The sequence below is a fragment of the Halichoeres trimaculatus genome, unplaced genomic scaffold, assembly GCF_033239565.1.
Source record: "Halichoeres trimaculatus isolate MK-OKI-2021-1 unplaced genomic scaffold, fHalTri1.1 fHalTri1_scaffold_19, whole genome shotgun sequence".
NCBI classification, from domain to species: Eukaryota; Metazoa; Chordata; class Actinopteri; order Labriformes; family Labridae; genus Halichoeres; species Halichoeres trimaculatus.
This window is the reverse complement of record NW_027437197.1, coordinates 10,563,203-10,583,148: the sequence shown is the minus strand read 5'-3', so window position 1 is coordinate 10,583,148 and position 19,946 is coordinate 10,563,203. Positions and strand designations below refer to the sequence as shown.

The following is a 19,946-nucleotide window of genomic DNA, read 5'->3' as shown; positions in this document are numbered from 1 at the left end:
ATGCACTTGCACTTCTTAGCCTCCAGGGGGCATATAGATATCAAGCTCCATCCACCAGCTCTTTTTGATTTGTGTCCTAAATATCTTGGTTGTACTGTACTACATGTAACTGTAGAAAGACAAACAGTAAAAAGGGACGCCTCCATAAATACTGGATGTTTTTATAAATTCATAAGGGACAGACAACGTTCCTTGACTCAACAGTGGAACTATGCGGTGTACCCGATCATTTCAGGGGGAATTCAGGAAAGCAGAAGATAAGTCACAAAAAGAGGAAGAAAAAAGGGGAAAAAGGGAAGCATGGAGAAGAGGTGAAGCAGGGGAAAGGAAAGGAGGGGGACAGCTGAAAGAATGGCAGGATGGGAGTGTCATTCCCTCCACTCTATCCCACGGGTGAAAGTGGGAAAAGTCAGAGTTCAAGAGCTTGGAACAGGGGTCACACTTTTATGTTGACAAACTTACTCAGTCTCCAAGGAGCAGCAGTGACAGAGGGAGAGGGGTGAGAGGCACTACGGTTTTCAGAAGGAAATTTGTTTTGGAGAGTGTGTGTCTCACACTCCCACTCTACTCCAACAGCTTTGAAGCTTGTTGAACGGGTAACCTCAAGAAGAGGTGTCAGTGTTGGATGTTGACATGAGAGACTCTGTCAAGAGAATTGTGACTTACATGCAGAGCTGGTGAAAAAAATGCTTTCATGTCAGTGAGTGCATCACATTTTTATAGAATAGACTCATTTTGTGGGGAATACAATACAATACAATTCTTCAATTCTTTGCCCTGCAGAACTTTACAGCTTCTGCATTTCTAATTGTCTTGAAATCATGTCTTATATTGATTTGGACTTAACCCGAGGAGAACTCTGAATTCTACCAATAGATTTCGATGTTTTTCTTAGGTGTGTCTTTTCTGTGTGTACACAGGTAGAAGCAGGAAGTTTAATCTCAGTTTAAAGGTGTGAGTACCCTGTATTGATTTTAGAATGAATGCTCGCTGATCGAGCTGTTCACATATCAGGGAAAATCCAATAAAACTCTGTGGGCTTGAATGTTTTCCACAGTCTGCAGTGATGGAATAAATTCTTCTCATAGCTTTCCAGTAGGTTTTCTTCACTGGAATTCATATCACAGATAAGCACAGGCGCTTCTCTCTTTCTCTGTATGAATACGAACAGACATCTAGACACTAGTTTCCTACACAGAGACACACACACACAACATGTTTGGGCCTATTTTAAAATGTGCTAGATTGAATGAGAGATTGTGTTACAGTGAATTAAATATTTACAGCGATAGTGACAAAGAGAAAGATTGAGGGAGAGGGGCGGGGGGCATCATGCCAGGGTTCAGATGAGCTCATTGTTGAAACAGGGATTTCCACATTTCCATGTCAGTGTGCCCCATGCCACGGCACAGAGCAGGAAAACAAGAGGGGAGAGGGAAGGGGAGCTCACACCCTGGCACACTCTTACAAATAAGCACGGGGTCAAATGCATACATACCACATGAGGAAAATATGGGCTGTAGCTTATTTCAGCAGCAGTGGAAACAATTCAGCAGAAATCCTTACACACACAAAACCCTGATGCATTTACTTGGATGTATTTGTGGCATATTTTACTGTTTTGTCAGACACGAACAAGAAAAGTCACACACATGGGTGACAACAATGCAGTCCACTACGTTTGGTACAATGCAAAAACACAGCACAGAGCACAGTGCAGTAAACAAAAGTAGCCTTCACACATATTTTACAAATGCAGCCAGGCATGCACAGAGTGGAATTGCTGGCAGTCACATGAAAACACACACATAAAGCGAGCACACAAGGAAGAACACACTCACACAACAACTCTACCTCTATTCTGTCAGTGGGGCTAGGCCTGCCCGGTTACTACAGCAACCTCGCCCCTCCCTTTGGCTTGCAGGGGAGGTGTTTTGAAAGTTCACAGCGTGTATGTGCCTGTGCGTGAGCGTGTGTGGAGAGTGCAAGACAGAAAGGGGCGTGGATGCTGAAGCAAGTTAAAGAAGTAAAACACCCTGAGTTCAGTTCTGAGCAGCAGCAAGTGACAGTAGCATCAGAGAGCGAGTAGAAGTGCTACTTTTTCTTTGACTTTTAGGTGGTTTAGCCCTTTAAAGCGGGACATTTGACCATCTGTGAACCATGGAAGAAGACGCGTCCCGCGCCGAGCAGAGCAGCGTCTCTGGCAGCACTCACACCATCCCGCAGCAGCAGCCCGAAAACACGGAGCTGCTCATCCCAAGCTTCACCCCGTCCTCTGCCCCGTCCTCCCCGACCCCAACCAGCACCCTCTCCCGCCTGGGCTTCAAAAGTCCCACCAGCCCGAGCTCAGCCGTGCCGTGCAGCCCCGTAGACCGCGGCCAGGTGAGCGCCATCACCGTCGTGGCCATTCTGGACAAACTGGTGAACATGCTGGAGGCCGTGCAGGAGAACCAGCACCGCATGGAGCAGCGTCAAGCCGACCTGGAGTGCGCAGTAAAAGTTGTGCAGGGCGATGTCACCCGCCTGTCCAAGACCCACATCACCACCTGCAACAGCGTCAGTAAGCTGCTCGAGCGCTCCCGTAAGGTGAGCGGACACCTGAAGGAAGTCAGGGAGCGCATGGACAAACAGGCGGTCCAGGTGAAGAAGCTGGAGGCGAACCACAACCACCTGCTAAAGAGAAACCACTTCAAAGTGCTCATCTTCCAGGTGAGAGATAAATCGACTCAGACAAACTCACGCTTAAACACCCTCAAACAAAATAATGTATTAAGAGTAGCCAAAGTAGATAGTTTTAAAATGTTAGAGGCATTGATTTCATGCTACGTACAAGTGCTCACCTGGTGGATCCACACCAAGAGTCTGGAAATCTTGAAGTTTTGGTTTGTTAATGCGGTTTAATGTCATTTTTACCTTTTACGAACAAAAGTTTCTTTAACTTTCCTTGTATTCAAGTCTGTAAACACAGTAAGATGTGTGAGAACATTTTTTTCCGTGATTGTTTGAACTTTCCATCGGATTAGTTGGAAACTAACTTTCCTGATTGTCCTCTCCTCGTGACAACAGCAGAATAATGTCTTGTGGCAATTTCTGGGGAGTGAAAACTGTGTTGATGTCATAGTGATGTCATCAGAGTTACCTGAGCTTGGGCTTGAGATATAAGCTAAATTTGTCACCCCAGTTACAAACTGGAGGTGTGGAGTTTCAAGTATGAAGGCATTCAGGAGGCAACTTGATATCTCCTATTTTAAAAAAATATATCAGGTTGCATTCTGGGAAATGTATTACTTAGAACTTTTAGCTTAAGCTTAAACATACTAGCTTAGTGCTTCATTTACTGCTTCAATTTTGATGAATCTCTTTTATATATCTCTTGTCTGCTCTCAGTTTTACAACAGTTGATGTAAAATGACCAGATTTTATCTTTAATGACTCAGCAGGTGATTTTTTTTGCATAAAATATATTTGCCTGTACTCATTCTGATGCGTGATTGTACGTCATATTTGCATCAATATTTGACTGCTGTAGTGGGTGTGTTTGGATATGTTCCTGGTTGGCACTGAAAGGTGATATAGCTGTAGGCGAACCAGCACTTTGACATTTTCAACACTTAAAACTTGTTGAGCAGGACTTACACAACCTGGAGAGCTGAATTCACTCATAATTTAATTAGATGTTTGCAGTTTTCTCTTCCAAATACATCATAGATGCACACATTTATGCAAAAAGCTCTTTGCTCATGGGTCCACTGTGTGAGTGTGTGAAAAGAGGGAGAGAGTAGATGGGTGTGTCTGGGAATGGAGCTATAGAGGATAATAGAGGAGGGCTCAGACACTGACTCTGACTGGATCTGTTTACACCCCACGGTCATGATTCAGACAGACAGATGGCTTTTAGATGGATCTACCACGTCAACTGTAGTATCGTACCTGGAAGGAAAAACTTTATACTGGCATTAAAAAAGCGATAAACATACCGATTTCCCTGGGAATATACAATTGGAAAGCATTAGAGATATCCTTATTTGCCCCATTCCTCCCTTATCCAATGACATAAATGCAGCGTTAATCTCCTTCTTTACTAAAGAGATAAAAGATAGACTTTGGTTGAATTGAATTCTATAAGCACTTGTCATAAGAAATTTGTGCAAGATCCACATTGTTAAAAACAGATGCAACTCAGCTCAGTAATTTAAGCATGGTCCATGCATGTTACCGCTGCATTAGGGGGTGCGTGTACTTTCATGCTTATATATATGTGTGTGGGTGCGTCTAAGCGTGTACGCACAAGTGTATGCCCAGACAGCAAAAGGAGGGGAGGCATTGTTGACACAGCCTGTGCCGCTGAGAGCTCTTAACCGCCGTTGTTATCTGGTTTCCCAGGTACTGAAGCTCTGTTGTTCAAATGCAACAGGTGCCAAGACCTCACTGTGTACAAGGTGGCCTTGTGTGGAGGCGAGGCACTGGGGATCAATTCAATTGAATCAATTTTTATTCAACCCAGAGAGTGTATCCTGTTGCTTTAAAAAGAAGGAGAGAGCAGGGTTATTTGAGAGATTTTTCTTGTGTTTTCTCAGCTACAAATAGGATTTTTATTTTCCACTCTCATGCATCATGAATGCATTCAGTTTGGGTATGTTCATCGTTAGTTGTGTTAAAGATCTCTGTCAAGAGTTATCAAACTTCTGCTGACTCGATCTATTACCTCTAATTTTAAGCAAACTAAGCATGGAGGATTTGTATAAGGGTGTAGCAAGGCCAAGCCAGGGCGTGTGTGCTGCATGTGTGTGCGTGCAACCTACCTATTGGATGTTAAGTTAGTGTGTTGGGTCAGGTGTCTGCAGTTACTGCGCAGGTAAATGAGACTCTGCGTTCCTGTGGGGAGCGGGAAATAAAAGAACTAAGTGCAGGCCTTGTTCCTTCTCCTTCCTTCGTTTGCGTTGACTTTTTGTGTCTATCACTACCTGCCTCATCTCGTCTCTTCTTTTACCTTCAGGGTCTATCTTTGCTTGATTTTCTCCTCCTGGTGCTATCTCTGTTCTAACATTCTTCATGTTTTGTGCTCCCTAATAGATCTGTTGGAAATGCTCTTTGCATGTGACCCTTTTTTGTATTTGGTCAAGCCACCTGTCCTGATTCCCTGAAACCAGATAAAAGCACGTGGCACCGCTAGCCTCACGCTACTCTTTGATAACGTGCATTGCTGCACACCCAGGAGCCTCAAATGCACTTCACAAGCCCAGTAGCTGTTGGCAAAGGGGCCCAACTCTGCCCTCCCCCCTCATCAAAAAGGATCCAGAACACTTATTGCCCTGTATGTGCCAGTTGAGGTGGAAAACCTGGGAGTCTGTGGGCAAATGCCTACTATCGTACAGAGTAGGGGTATATCAGGTCCAGGCTTTAGCTTCTGTCTGAAATGACAGCACCGGCTGCCGCTCCACTGCGCTCTTGTACATAACAAGAACTAATGAGGACTTAATTACCACAGCTTAGGCCTTGTTTGTTTGTTTTTGTGCACCAGTGCTTTCCTGTCTCCACATGGCCCCGCCCACTCTTGGCCTTTTCTTGTTCGCACACACACACAGTCAGAACACACATGCTTCCCTACCATGTGAGAGTCCAGCATGTACTGTGGGCAAACTGTTTTTGTAGTCAGTTTTTTAACAAGTTTCAGATTGCATGATTTTTATAATTAGTGTTTGACTGATTTCAAGGGCTTTTTGCCCGAGTGTTCAGAAATCAACGCTCACTCGGGAGATCTTAGGACTTATCTTGTTTGCATCACCATGGCATGAAATGTGCCGTATGTAGATTGCATATCTGTGTTCATTTCTCTGAGGAATTTCCCCACAATCAAGTCAACCACAATAGCAAATTGAATTTCAGTGGTGTAAGAATTTCATTTGTTCTGCAGCTTCATACACAAGGGCCCAGATCTAAGTTTGTTTGATAAAGAGCAACAAGAGGGGAGTTTTCTGCGTCTTTGGGTGGAATGGGAAAAGGATGTTAGGCGATTGTCTGTGCGTTGGGGAGCTCTAATCGCAAAGTGACAACTGTCAGAGCTCCTGCACACTATCAAAAGACATTCATATCACATGACAGGGAAAGAGAAACATGCTCCCAGGCCAAACCAAACACAATGACTGCTAGCTTTGTCTCAGAATGGAATAAAAAGTGTCCTTGAAAACTTTCTTTTTTCCCTCAAATTTATTGAAAAACTTATTAATAGTTATTGAATGTGTTAAATCAACACATTGTAGAGTTCTCTGAGCGTGCAGCAGAGCAGATTATCACCACACCCTGACCTGTCATTCAGTGCAGGAGTTCCTTGCAGGGGTTTTACGGTTGTGAGTCTGACTGATTGCGTTACCTTCAGTCACTGTCATTTTGTTTACTTTACTTAACAGTCATCATTGTGCTTCTGTGATTCAACACTTGACCAAAGGTTGCAACTTAATCTTAGCTTTCAGCAGCAGGAAGTATAGGCTATTTTCTTGCACTGTGCTATAAGATGGAGGAAAAACTTTTAGGTCTGTTCCCAGCCTCACCCAGAGCTTTTCAGATTGGTTTAGTTTATGACACCAAGCTCAAACTCTGGAGTGGTAAAGATGTAATAACTTGTAAATGTCAGATTCATGTGGGTTCAGTGTCCTGCATATAAATCACATTGACAAAGTACAAGCTTCACCCCTCCAGAAAAGTAACAGCCAGAGAAAAATCTTGTTGTTGAACAGTTTGCTCATAAAACCCTTTTTCCACTTAATACATCTATGCTTAAATGTTATTAAATATGCAAGTGTAATATTAGTGCACAATCTGCTCGAGCTCAGTGCAGAATATTCTGATCTATATTCTCAACAGGTCGGAGCAGGCCATTAGCTGCAGGCTACAGCTCAGATTTGTTGAGTGTCCTGACCTGGTGATATATTGCACCAGTTAATAGCCCAAAGCAGTGCTAGCTGTTGCAGTGCATTTAAAACTACCTGGTTTTCAAGCTTTTCCCAGGGTTATGTTTAAAGCAAGAGAGCTTAAATAAAAGAAACAGGCCAATTAATGTTACTGCTCCAGCTGTTACTACAAAGGATAATAAGACAAATAGAAATCCAGGAATGGTGGGTAGAGAAACAGAGAAATTAGTTGCAATTCTTGGCCCAAGTTTCAATGATGAAACACTTAATGAAAAGTATACCACTTCAGTTAGTTAAAACAGACATGTTCAATTATCTTGACAGTTGATGTCTTGTTTTTGTATGGAATGTCAAGTAAAGGTAAGAAAAGAAAACACTGAGAAACAGTACAAGTTTAATGTTTTTATCACTGCTAACACAGGATCACAGAGTCTGCAGTTAAACAATGCATTGATTTGCAAAGCTAGCACCATCAGCATTCAGTCCTTCTAGCAGGTCAACATCTGCACGTGTGTGGTGGCTGAGCATTGCTCTGCCAAGTGGCTGTATGTTAGTTTTGAGCAGACACAGCCACCACACAACACAGCAGAATTTCCTTAATCAAAAGAAGGCAAAACTGCACCATGCTACTAGTGTCCGTTTGTTGTCTATCTTGACCAGTGACTAGCTCTACAGCTACAACACAACATATGAGAGTGTTTTTTGGATCATGAAATGCTGATTCAGTAGTCCTGATGCTTGAAAGCTAGCAGCTTCTAATTAAATTGGTTATTGAAAACAGTTTGATCAAATTTGACAGTTTGCTAAAACACAGGTACTATTGTCTCACTCTCTAAAGTGTCATGTAGTGGACTTCAAACTGTGTGAAGACACCTGCAGACAAACAAACTAGCAAATAGCATCTCAACATTTCAGATTGGTACCTAGCAACATTCTTGTTGGGTGTTAACATCCAGGCTCTTGAGGTATCAGAAGTTGATGATTGCTGCTTATTTGATTAGCTTTTATGTAAATAAGCTCTTGTTAAAATATTTTTCTGTGAACTAAAATATTAAGGTAATCAAACATTTGTACAAAAAAGTCTGCAGCTGTATACTTTAAAAAATTATTGCATTATGCCAGTCCTTATATGCTTTTCAGATGTGATATTTACACTGTGTCCTGTCAAATCATTTAAAAGTAAAAGTTAGGTATTTCTAAATTTCATGGATAAGACTCTCAAGAGTAAAACTGGTCTCAGTCACAATTGTCTAACCGTACTGCACAGCCTTTAAGGCATCCTTTACCTCATGAACAATGCTGTTTGTTTACAGTGTGGCTTTTTGCTTTGTTATCATTCTTTTTCTCCCTTTGGGGTTCATTCCTCAGATAATCCCTGTGGGTTTTCAGACAACAGACATTACAGAAGGAAGAAGAGCAAAGAGAGATAAATACAGGGAGCAAAAAGACAAAGGTGAAAAAATGGTCTATTTTTGTCAACAAGTAATAACAGGCTGTGTGACCACCAACGTGAGTATGGATAAGAGATTAAAGTTAGTTTTTGCAAACTCAGTGTGTGAAAGCCTCATGTGGATTAGGAAGAATTAACTGAACTGCTCTTTCTCTCTTCTGCCTGATGTCACATTCAGGTTTGACAAGTCTGCTCAACCCTTTCAGTGAGGCAAGTTTGAAACTGCAGATTCCTCATCTGACAGGCCAGTTTTAACAGATCCAAAGAAGAAGTGATGAGAATTTTCCCTAAGTCTGAACTTCCTTTTTCATTTGATTTATAATGGTATTGCTCTCCTGTCTCTTTAAAAAAACATCCAGTAAAATTTCAAAAAGGTTGTGTGAACTATTCAGACAGTTAAGGCTACAAGCATATCTCATGATACATTGCATTTGTTTTCCTTGGAACCGCTAAGAGCACATTTTAAGCATGGTTTTCATTATGACGCAGGTATTAATACGATAATAACATTAAGCTCTTTTCAGACTTGTACTCACATGTACCTTTTCACTCCAGCTTTCACGTTTTTCTACTGAAATTTCTCTTCTTTCCCTCTTAGCACTCAGAAACCGGTGGATTGTTTGGTGCAGGAGGCAGCTTATCAAAGAGGTCCTGGAAAACAGTATCTGGGGTTAAGTTCCTGGTAGTTTGCCAAAAGTGCTCAAGGTCCCATTATACAGTATAGTCAACCAAGCAGAAACCAACCCTCCTTTTTTGACCTCATTTCTTCCATCATCAAAATTTAGTAAACAGACAACATGTCTGCTCCTTCTGGACCTTTAAAATCTTTTTGTCCTTCACGTCTCATTGCCAAGGACACAACATCCACTACAGGAAACAAAACAACAATAGTGATGATGAATCTCTGTTGTTACTCCTCTTTGAGAAAAAAACGTGAAAATAATAACATGTTGAAAGATAATATGATGAGCTTCACTGCAAACACTCACACCCTTTGACCTCCATATGGTGGAAACAGTTGTATGACAATTGGTGGTAGCTTTATCAAACATGCCCCAAGTTCACAGGCTCTCTCGAACAATAGTTTACAAAATGTGCCGATTGGATTGTAATGAAGCATTGTGTAAAGGGGGGGATTTTGGAGATTTGAACAAAATCCCTAAATGAGATTAGTTTTATCACGGAGCAGGGTAAAACCAGCTGTGAAAACAACTTTTAAATTCCTGCTAACTTTTATAGTGGCACTCTTGGAATCATTTGAACTCATCCACTGCATAGAAAGAGAGGATATGGTGCATGAGAAGCAGCAAAAGTGCAAGATTAGCTATTTGCGATGGTTAATGCACAGTAAGTGACAAGAAGCGCAATGATCCAGTCAGCTGTGGAGTTATATTAATGAATACCATGTCGTGCAAGAATTCATTATGAAGGAGCATATGTCGGCGACTACTAAACGTGTCATCAACCAAAGCGCACAGCCTGCCATCATGTAAATTATAGGTTGGCTGACCGTGTGTCTCCAGACGTCCAGCATCATCATTTATGTCATCAGAACTGATCCTCTCTGGATTGCTATGTTCTTCTCTCCATGTCCTCGTCAGCACTGTAATGTGCCTGAATTGGTTATTGTGTTGTGTGGTTATGCAAAATAGAAGGCCAGCAAACAAGTTGTTTTCTTTTAGTGAGGCAGATAAGGGAGGGGTGAGAATGAGAATGAATGCCCTAACTTGTTGTGCAAAGCTTTATGTGTATTAAGCCAGGAGGCATATTTCAGGATTGGTAAGACGTGCTGATGAAGTATTTATACAGGAGTTTCTTAGGTATGATTATATTCAGTGTTGATTTTTCAATTTCAGATATTTGTAGGTTCATTTATGAGATCAAGATAGTTTATACACTCCCATATTCTGTGTGTACATTACAGTGAGAGTTTATCATGTTATCCTGTCCCATGACAAATAGCAGCATTCCATTTCCTTTCCTCCTTCCTTCCTCTATCCACAGATGGCTCCTCATGCACATTAGGTTAAGGGTGGAAGAGTTGGGATGTTATGTAACAAGCTGGGTTGGGGTGAACTTTGAAACTGCTCTTTGAAAGGAAGGAAGAAAGCAATCAAAACATATGCAGATGAGGGCAAATTTGCACATCAGACATGTTTCACCACCGAGTAGACAAGGTGGAGTGTATGAGAATTTGCAAAGAGCAGAAAGGTGAGGTGGAGGGTATTAAGAGAAGAAAAAAGGTGGAATATTCAGAACTGGAGATTTAACGTAAGCCTTTTGTTTGAAATGGGCCAAATGTCTACATTTCAACACCTGTTTGAGCTTTTAATTCATGAAGTTTTCTGGAAAAACTTTTGAGCCTTTTGTCTTGCTCATTATGTCATCAAATACATTTTAGAGGCTTAACAATCGGAAACAACTGGTTCATGAATTTATCTGTGAGCTTTAGTAATATTGTATCTTTTCTGCAGTACGTACCTGAGTCGGTGCCAACACACCTGCACTAACTTTACCTGTAAGAATTAAGAAATCTGTAGTAATCTAACCTGTTTATAATGCTTTTACACATCTCACATCTGCTTATGTGAAAATCTCCTGAACATTCAGCACTGGGTTCCCTTGTGCATATAGATTTATCACATCTGTAGGTGTTTTTAGTTTTTCTATGCGGTTTTCCTGAGTCAAACTTATATAAAGTGTAAGGGAATGTCTAACATGATCAAGCTGGAGAAATGTGGAGATGCAAGGCAAGCTGCTGACTGATGGTGGGAGGAGATGTACCAGGAGTTTTATGGTACAAGATAATGAAGATTTTTCTATATAATATCCTCTGTACAGAACATATGTGATAATAAAATGTTAAGTATGAGAAGGGCCAGGCAGTAAAAACAAACAATATATCAACCTCCCTGTGAAATAATTGGGAGAGACAGTCATATTGTGCCATACTTTTAACTAATGTCTTCTGCAGTTTTAGCATCAGAGCAGATTTTAATTAAAATGCAGCAATGAGTTATGAATTCTGTTTTTTTTTTCATGCATGATAAATGGGATTCAGTGGTCTATTCTGCACTGTGTAATATCAGCAGGATTTACAATCCTTGTATGGGAGTTGTATTGAATGTTCATGTTCGCATGGTGACAATAAAAGATGTGATGAAGCAAAATCACCATATAAGTTTTGCTGATGTAAAGCTAACCTTAGTAGATGTGTGTGAGGATCACAGGAGGCACAATCCAAAAAACCTATTTTGACATGCTGGTGGCAGTAGATCAAAGACCAGGTTACTATGAATGCCACTACTATCACGTATATAAACAAAGACGAGCAAACACACGCACGAGCAGGAGTATAGAGTATCCTTTCCTATATTGTTTAAACAGAGACACACACTCAGAGTAACGTGAGCCCGCTTAAACTCTTTCAGGGACTCTGTCCTGCCCCGCCCTGATCTTTCTCTGTTTGAAAAGAGGAGCAAGCTCCAAAGGACTTCTCTACCAACACCTATCTGGACTTGCATTTAGATGCAGCTAAATGAATCTTAAATTCATTACATAGGCCTACAAAATAGCTTTGAAGCCTGTAGTATTTAATATAAAATATGCAAACTGTCTCACTGCATTAACTTTGTTTTTTTTTTTTTTGTTCTAAATCTGTTTTAATTTTCTTTCAATTTGCACTCTTAAGCAGTTTTGTTTTTAACAATGGTGGCTGTTCAACATTGCTTTGCACAAAGACACACTGATCTTGGAACACACACATATATTAAATTGTCAGGGTCTAATGAGTGCTTGCTTAGAGGATACATTAATTAACAGGGTTCCCAAGAGAAAAGTGCCAGACCATGTCCACACACACTTACACACAGACACACACTCAGGACAGTCTTAGGTTAAATGGTATTCAGGAAGATTATTGTTTGTTGTTGCATTCTTGCCAAGATGGTTAGGGGTTAAACTGGGGACACCCTCATTATGCATTATTGCTCTGATGGGGAATCCAAACACATGAACTTGAAAAAACAAATAGAAGACATGGGGAAAGAGCTAGATGGAGTCAAATCCACGGAAAAGGGAGTAGTGTGATAGTATTCACTTTTACAGTTCTCAGATCCTGTGAGAAAAAAAAAGAACAAAAAACATTTTAAGCTGTTGCACTGCAGCTGGAGTGATTCAGCAGGAAAGCTCCGTTTGCTCTTTGGAAAGTGTTCGCGTTTCATTTGCTGCCTCCCACACACTCCAGTACCCTCACTGATTGTATCAAACATGTTTGGGCTCAATCACGTTGTCTGTGGCATGCCCAGACTGGAGCGGAGGTATCTAAGATTGATTCTTTAGAAACCTGAACAGCACAGATCAATCAGGAACGATTAGTGCGTGTTCTCTGGGACTCCTCCTGAGAGTCAGATGAGGCCGTATAGGCCCTGATTGCCCATTCATGACTGGTCAGTCTGATTCTATCTCAAACTTCACACTGCTCCAAACTATTTGACCGAAAAGGACACAAAGTAGAGTTATTTCAGCATGAACTGTGGAGTAAAATCATCAGCCAATAAGGACGTTTCCCGGTTTTTCTTCATGACATCTGAGATATTCATTACAAAACCTGACACACACATAGTCCCGCCTTTTTGATTTGATTCTGTATGGACACGTTGAAGTGCTCTGTGGGTGTGGTGCAGAGTCAGACCTACAGCAAACTGACTGGAGGGATCAAACAAGAACAAAACTGAGAGGGAGGAATTAGAATCCAGCTCAAACAAGAGCTGTTTCTTAAGACACTTCTTTTGTTTCTTTTTTCAGATGTTCAGTAACAAACTGACCCTGCTTCAAAACCCAAAGCTTTATTGGTTGGTTATGGTCCAAGTGGTTTTTGGTGCTGAATAAGAGCTTCCAAGCTATCAGCCTTCACAAAGAAGAAGTTTCATTATACGTGGTGCTGTGCACTCTGTCATACTTAAACATTTATTGTTTTTCTCATGGCAGCCTGTTCTCAAGCCTGATGTTTGCTTTTAAAAAACACGCTGACAGATTTATTCTCCCGTCCAACGATACCACTCATGCTTGGCACACACCTGAACTGTGAATCATACCTGCATGTTTGGAATCAAGGCAGGAGGTATCAGGTGTCTACAAGCTGGTGAAAAGGAGGGTTTTTGTTTAGTTTCTCATTCTCTGAAGAAATGTATTGGTGTCTAAAAGGAGAGCTGTTTAGTGCTGTGGATTAGACTGAGGTCTAATCAGACAAACATCCCATGGGTAGTAATTTCAAAACTACCTCATATATGAAAAATACAGATCACAGACAAATACAATTAGGTAATCGGGACAAAAAAATAAAATCATGTAATGTGGTTTGAAGAGTAAAACTTTTTTTGACTGGCTAAATGCTGGTTGGGTATCATGAACACACCAGCATCAGTGCTTCAGTATTCCCATACACCTCATAGGAATGTGCTGTCTGCCTACTATAAATTGGTTTATGTTATGATGATAGATCACAAGTGAAACTCCAATGACACTGTGAGCAAAATCACACTATTGGTCATGAAGGTAGCACAGAATGATTGAGGAATCTTCTAGACCATCTGGTTGGCCCAGTCCTGTGGCACTTGTGTAATAATGACACCTTTGGAGAGATGTGTGTTGCACACTCCTTCAACAACCTAAGGCATCCTCTCACCTTAAAAATGCCTTACAACTGGCTTGCATTCTTTGCAATGCATTCATGCTTTTTTGCAGACTCATTCTTCCAACCCTGAACACAGAAACAACTATTGTTCAACAAGTGTCATTCCACCGGTTTCCGGAGATGACTGAACCCTTCATGAGTACTTTCAAATAACAAATGATGAGGTGAAACATCTCAACTATGATGAGCCCACACATTGACATGTGGAAGTTCAAATTCCAAATCATTGCCACTGTGCAGTTGCTTCTCAAACATGCACTATATCTCTGAAGTTATGCAGACATCACCTGGAGGAACTGTGAAATGCAACAGTCTGAATCAGTTAAACAAGACATTACACAAACTGCTTCAAAATATGAAACGCATAATGTCAGAACTTGTAAATGTAAACTAGTGAATGACCCTGAGAAACTCTTCCAAAGTTTAGAGTCTTGATGAGAGACCCAGGGGCTAACAGAAGTATTTGAATTAAGTGTTTGGGTAAAGGCTTGGCTGTACCTAACAACAAGTTGCCATACTCTGTGCTGCTTCAAGTGAACTAAAAAAACAAGTGTCTACTGTTTATACTTTAAGCTGTGTCAGTAGGAGGGCTCTTTTTTTACAAGAAAGAATTTCAAAGGTGTAGTGGAGTATGTCAACCACTGAGGCTGCACCTTCACTCCACTCCTGGGTGTGAAAGGATGGGGGCTACAAAGGGTGGGTACTGTAGGTCATAAATCCTCAGTGGAGTGGAACGTAGTAGGTGCGCTCCTGCATGTGTGTGATTTTCCGGCCTGATTGCGCACATCTAGACAGGCAGTAAGTAAGAGGGTGGGGAAAGTGAGGTGTAGCAAACTGAAACTCCTGATATGAAATCTAGGGTTCTCCGCTCCCTGTGTTTTCGGTCATCTCTGTGTTCATAGAGGGCGGGTTAAAGGCAGAGAGGGGGCAAAGAAGCGAGAAAATTGAGAGGAGTCTGTGACTCCTGCAGAGAAACAGATGGAATTCCTCAGATGTCTTGAGGAGAGATGTTGTAAGGCATGCAGGGACTGGTTTCTTTAGTCTTTAACAAGCAGACAAAACTAAAATATAAAGTGTGCAGAATGTATTAAATTGCCATAGTAAGGTGACCGCAACCATCTTTAAAAAATGATGTAATTGTTAAGCTACTACTTTATAATTCACCCAAGTGACTCCACTCAAAACCTACTTGTTTCTGTCCTATTTCCCAACAGGAAGACAACGAGATCCCTGCCAGTGTATTGGTCAAAGACTCCCTCAAAACCCCGCAACCAAGCCAGTATGATGCAGAATCCACAAGGCCTACTCCATCTATTGCTGGCTCTGTTGATGGCAGCCACACACAAGAGCAGGGTCTTCACACCATTAGTCTATCCTCTGATGAAGAGGAAGATCTAACAGCTCCCAAAGAGGAGGAAGAGATTGAGTTTGAGGAAGGAGTTGGTTTGGGCACCTCTCGTACATATGAGAGAAGAGCTGACAAATTCAAGCGCTCCAGCCTGAAGAAGGTTGATAGCCTCAAAAAGGCCTTCTCACGCCAGAGCTTAGAGAAAAAGATGAACCAGATCACCACCAAGATTGTTCCACCAGAGAAGCGTGAGAAACTCAAGAAAAGCCTCACTCCAAACCACCCCAAGAGCCCAACTGCCAAGAGCTCTTCCTTCAAAGTGTCTCCTATGACTTTCAATGTGAAGAAGGTCAGAGATGGGGAAGTTCCCACACAAGAAGTCACCTCACCTGAAGGAGAAGCCCATGTGGAGATTCCTGCTATGGATAGCTTTGATGGAGAGATTCCCCTGGCAGAGGTCCACACCCAAGAAGGCATGGTGGAGGAAATTGAAGAGATGCTCAGTCCCACCACCCCAGAAAGTATAAAGGCAGAGCTGGCTATCAACGGAGAGGCTCCGAGCATTGAGTGTGAGGTAAATGGTGATCGCTCTGCAGGCCTGGCAGTGCCAGAGAATGATGAAATTGTTGGGGAGGATGAAGAGGAGGAAGAGGAAGAGGAAGGAAAACAAAAAAGTCCTGTTGAGGTAGCTGCAGATGCCCAGATGCCAGCAGCAACAATTGCTGTAGAGCAAGTATCTTAATCTGTTTGATTGTAGCAAGGATCAGTTCTAGTTTCCATATTTTTCCCCTAAGAGTTCTACATTTTTTGACACACAGCAAGCTCAGATTCTCTTAAACATCTTGGTTTCTTGCCCATCACCCAACTCATTCACCACCAAATACCACTATACACTACATTCACCCATCAACACTGGAAGAATACTCAATTCCATCCTTGGAGTAATAACTTGAGTCACCTATTTTTGTACCAACATGCTCCAGTGGTGCATCCATGGAACAACACACTTGTGTCCATCTGAGGATCAACATACTTGTGATGTACATCCAAGAACCATCGTGTAACTCTACCTTTGATCATCACCAGCCCTATATAAAAGCCTTGGTAGAGTGTACCCAAGCAAAGTTTGCTCCCAGGCTTCAAAGTGTACCAGAATCCAGTGCAAGAGCTTCCTTAAGATTGCGCCAGTACACCATAACTCATTCCAATCAACGGGTGCCCACCTCTTCAATAGCAGCACATCTCCAGGGCACTGGGCCAACCATCTCCCTCCTGCTCTGTTTGTCTGTCTCCAGAGCCCTCTTCCTCACTGACAAATAGCCTCTTTGTTCTTTGTGTTTTTTTTGTGAAAAATAGTAAATCTTTGGCAACGGCGGCCCTGCCCACAGCCTGTTTGAGGCAGTGTGTTGCCTGGTTGTGCAAGAGTTGGAATGGGGAGTTTCTGGGGCTTAAAGTAAGAAGATCCTAGGGTGTTTTGAGGTGGACTAGAGGTTGTTTACTGAACTCTTTGGACCTGTGCTGAAAAAAATCTGCATCTCAACAGCTGACTGTAACTCAGTTGTTCAAGAGGCTCTGTGTTGTTAAATTACTCCTATTGGGATGTGTAGTGTGTCATTCATGATTTTATCTCAAACAGCACAAGTTGTCTGTAGGAAATCAAAGTATTTTACTTTGTGATTGCCAATTAAGTTACAAGGAAACCTCTAGGGACTGAAAATTAGAATCAATATAATATTAATTTGCCTTTTGGTGGCTGTAGGTTGCACAAATAAAGCTTGATTAAAAGAAGATAGGAAATAAATTCCCACAGATAGTTTATGTTTATTCAAATAGATGCAGTTACTACACTAGTTGAAGCCGCCTTTGATATTCAGACATAAGTGAAATCATTAAACCTACTGACTTTACTACGCGTTCTCTAAATATGACTTTTACTGCCCACTGCCTTATCTCTAAGGAAACTGTATTTTTGTGTACAGTAGTTATTTTGTCTCTTTCATTGTAAGACTATAATGCTCTCCAGGTATTCAGAGCACATACACCATAGGCTAATAACTTTACAGTAACTGCCTTGAGTGTGTGCTTTATAAAGAAAAATTACATCTGTAATGTTTTTTGTTTGTTTTGGAGTTTCATTACAATACTTTGGTGTTTTTAACCTGTCTTTTTTCTTTTAGGCATCTGCAGCTAACATGTGAAATGTTTCCTCTGTTTTTGTTTATGACGAGAAACAGTGTCAGGGTTCTATCACTTAATTACCTCCTTCTCAATGTAAATGCGTATTTCTACAGTGCCTTTATCAAGTTTATCAAGCATAGGCTGGCATGAGTGGTTTCACTCCTAAGCGAAAGGATACTTATCTTTTTGGTAAATCTGGGTAATAGGAAAGCATGTCTGCTTCCTTTTGTCCTCATCTGAGGAAAACATGCATCATTTTATGGGGCAGAATTCATACTAGCTATACAAAACAGATATAGTGTGAGTTTGAATGAAGTGCATATTCATTTAAAATCATTAAGAAGTCTTTGTTTCAAGCTTCTTTGAATTGTCCTTTGTGCCATTGCACATCAATAGTGCAGTTTTAGCCGTATCAGAGATGTCTAATACCACGACTCCTTAGAAAATAATTGGAAGAGATACCAGGTGCCAGATCTACAGATACAAGAGAGGTCAAGGAGATGGATTAAAGCAGAGGACAACATTCCTAGCTTTGACTGATGACTCCTGCTCGGCCTATTTTTCATGGTCTTGGCACTTCCTCTTGAGAGAGCAGAGCAACAGGTGTTGTGCCCCTGTGGAGGCTCCTGGGCATGAGTTTGTGGTGGAAGGAGAAAAAAGTGTAGGTGTTTGAGAAGTCGGGGAAATCTTAAGTTATTGAAAAGAATGATAAAAAAAAGGACCTTTAACACGGTTGCCTAAGGGTTAGGCAAATGCACAACTTGGCAGAAAAAATGTTAAAATTGTGAATGCCTAGAAACATCATTGTTGGGGGATTTACATACTAATACCCAGCTCGGCAGGATTCCATTACCTGCACCTAATTACATCTGCTATATCTAGATTGAGCGGTGCATTATAAGTGGGAGGACCTAAATATTTTTCTTTTGGCTATGCAATATCATCTACTTTATAGAGGTCTAGTTAATGGGAGAAAAGCTCTGCACATTAGTTGCAACAATATTTCCAACAGAGGCTCAGCCTTACAGTACTTTATGTCTGATGAAAACCTAACAGCCAGTTTACTTAAAATGTGTAGGGAGAATATGACTAATTATGCAAAAATGATTGTTGAAAATTGTTAACTTTGTTGAATTGTTTTAGTCATCCAGGCTTTCTTGTTTTGATTTTTTCTTTGTACAAATCATCTCACTGAAAAGGGATCAAACACTAGGCTTGTTGTGTACATTCTGCGTACTTTAGAGGTTATACTGTGACTGGCTTGACTTATTTCTTCCTAATCAAACAAGTATTACTTTTGTAATACTTCTATGTGCTGATGTTTCTAGCAAAAATGTTAAAAGCAGATTTGATTCAAAAATTTGAATTTGTCTTGAAATAACCTTTTCAATGTTAAGTCTTTTATCTTGTTAGAAACATCTCAATCTACAGGATAACTAGAGATGTATTTTTTAACACCATCTTTGCTTAAAATATAAATATATATATAATCCCTTTTCATTGCTTTTCCCTTAGTTAACCCCTTAAACCAAAGAAGGTTCCTTCACCGCAGAAGATTCCTTGCCACTTGAGTGTTATTGTATTCCTCCCTCTCCTTGACACTTGTTTTGAAGATCTTTTAAACATACAGGCATTTCCTTTCAACATAGTAGTATTGTCATTCTCAATAAAGAATTTATAAGATTCACACGTGGTTTGTGGTTTTTATTTTTAGGGAAGTGATAAAAGTAGATGAATAAGTGACATGCTGTATATGTTAGATAATGGTGGATAATGTTCCATGTGCAATACATGTCATTATCCTGTTATTATATGTCATATTCATGAATTTCTCTTCGGGGATGAATAAAGTATTTTTTTTTATCTTATCTTATCTTATCTTATCTTATCTTATCTTATCTTATCCATGATTGTGACCTGCATATTTGACCAATAGAGTCAAATTGAGTCAATAATGCTGTTAAATTTACTAACATTTGGGTTATAACTAGATAAGGGAAAATACTTTTTGACCCAAAATACACAAGTGATAACCCAAATTAAAGAAGACTTTTTTTTTTTTTTTTTTACAAATGCTAGATTACTTACATTTTGGTTATCGCTGTATCACTTCAGCTTGCTTGAAGTTGAATTATTACAGGCTGGGGGAAAAAAAAAAGAAAATCCGAAACAGTGTGCATTAAGGTAGTGCGTTTTTGGAGTTCATACCAGGGGTGTTAAAAATATGTTCAATACTTATATAAACCAAGACTGGGCCCCAAGTTACGCTTGGCAATAACAATTTTTCATATTCTAACCTAAACAGCTACAGTGTTGCACCAGTAGGTATGTCTGCCTACACCCCCATATCAATAAATGTAAAAGAAA

At 40.7% G+C, this 19,946-nt stretch overlaps 1 protein-coding gene across 1 annotated transcript; it reads left to right on the top strand.

The window, feature by feature from the left end:
- The first annotated feature begins 1,996 nt into the window (after positions 1-1,996).
- cavin2a (caveolae associated protein 2a) lies at positions 1,997-19,232 on the top strand. Its single transcript, XM_074695609.1, has 2 exons — positions 1,997-2,709; positions 15,268-19,232. Exons 1-2 carry the CDS (start codon positions 2,161-2,163, stop codon positions 16,141-16,143), a joined length of 1,425 nt encoding a protein of 474 aa, XP_074551710.1. The 5' UTR covers positions 1,997-2,160; the 3' UTR covers positions 16,144-19,232.
- Positions 19,233-19,946: the final 714 nt, after the last annotated feature.

Excerpts from the sequence above, each read along its gene's own strand:
- cavin2a (XM_074695609.1), top strand. The coding sequence starts at position 2,161 with ATGGAAGAAGACGCGTCCCGCGCCGAGCAGAGCAGCGTCTCTGGCAGC. Across the intron at positions 2,710-15,267 it reads TCAAAGTGCTCATCTTCCAG|GAAGACAACGAGATCCCTGC; the intron begins GTGAGAGATAAA and ends ATTTCCCAACAG.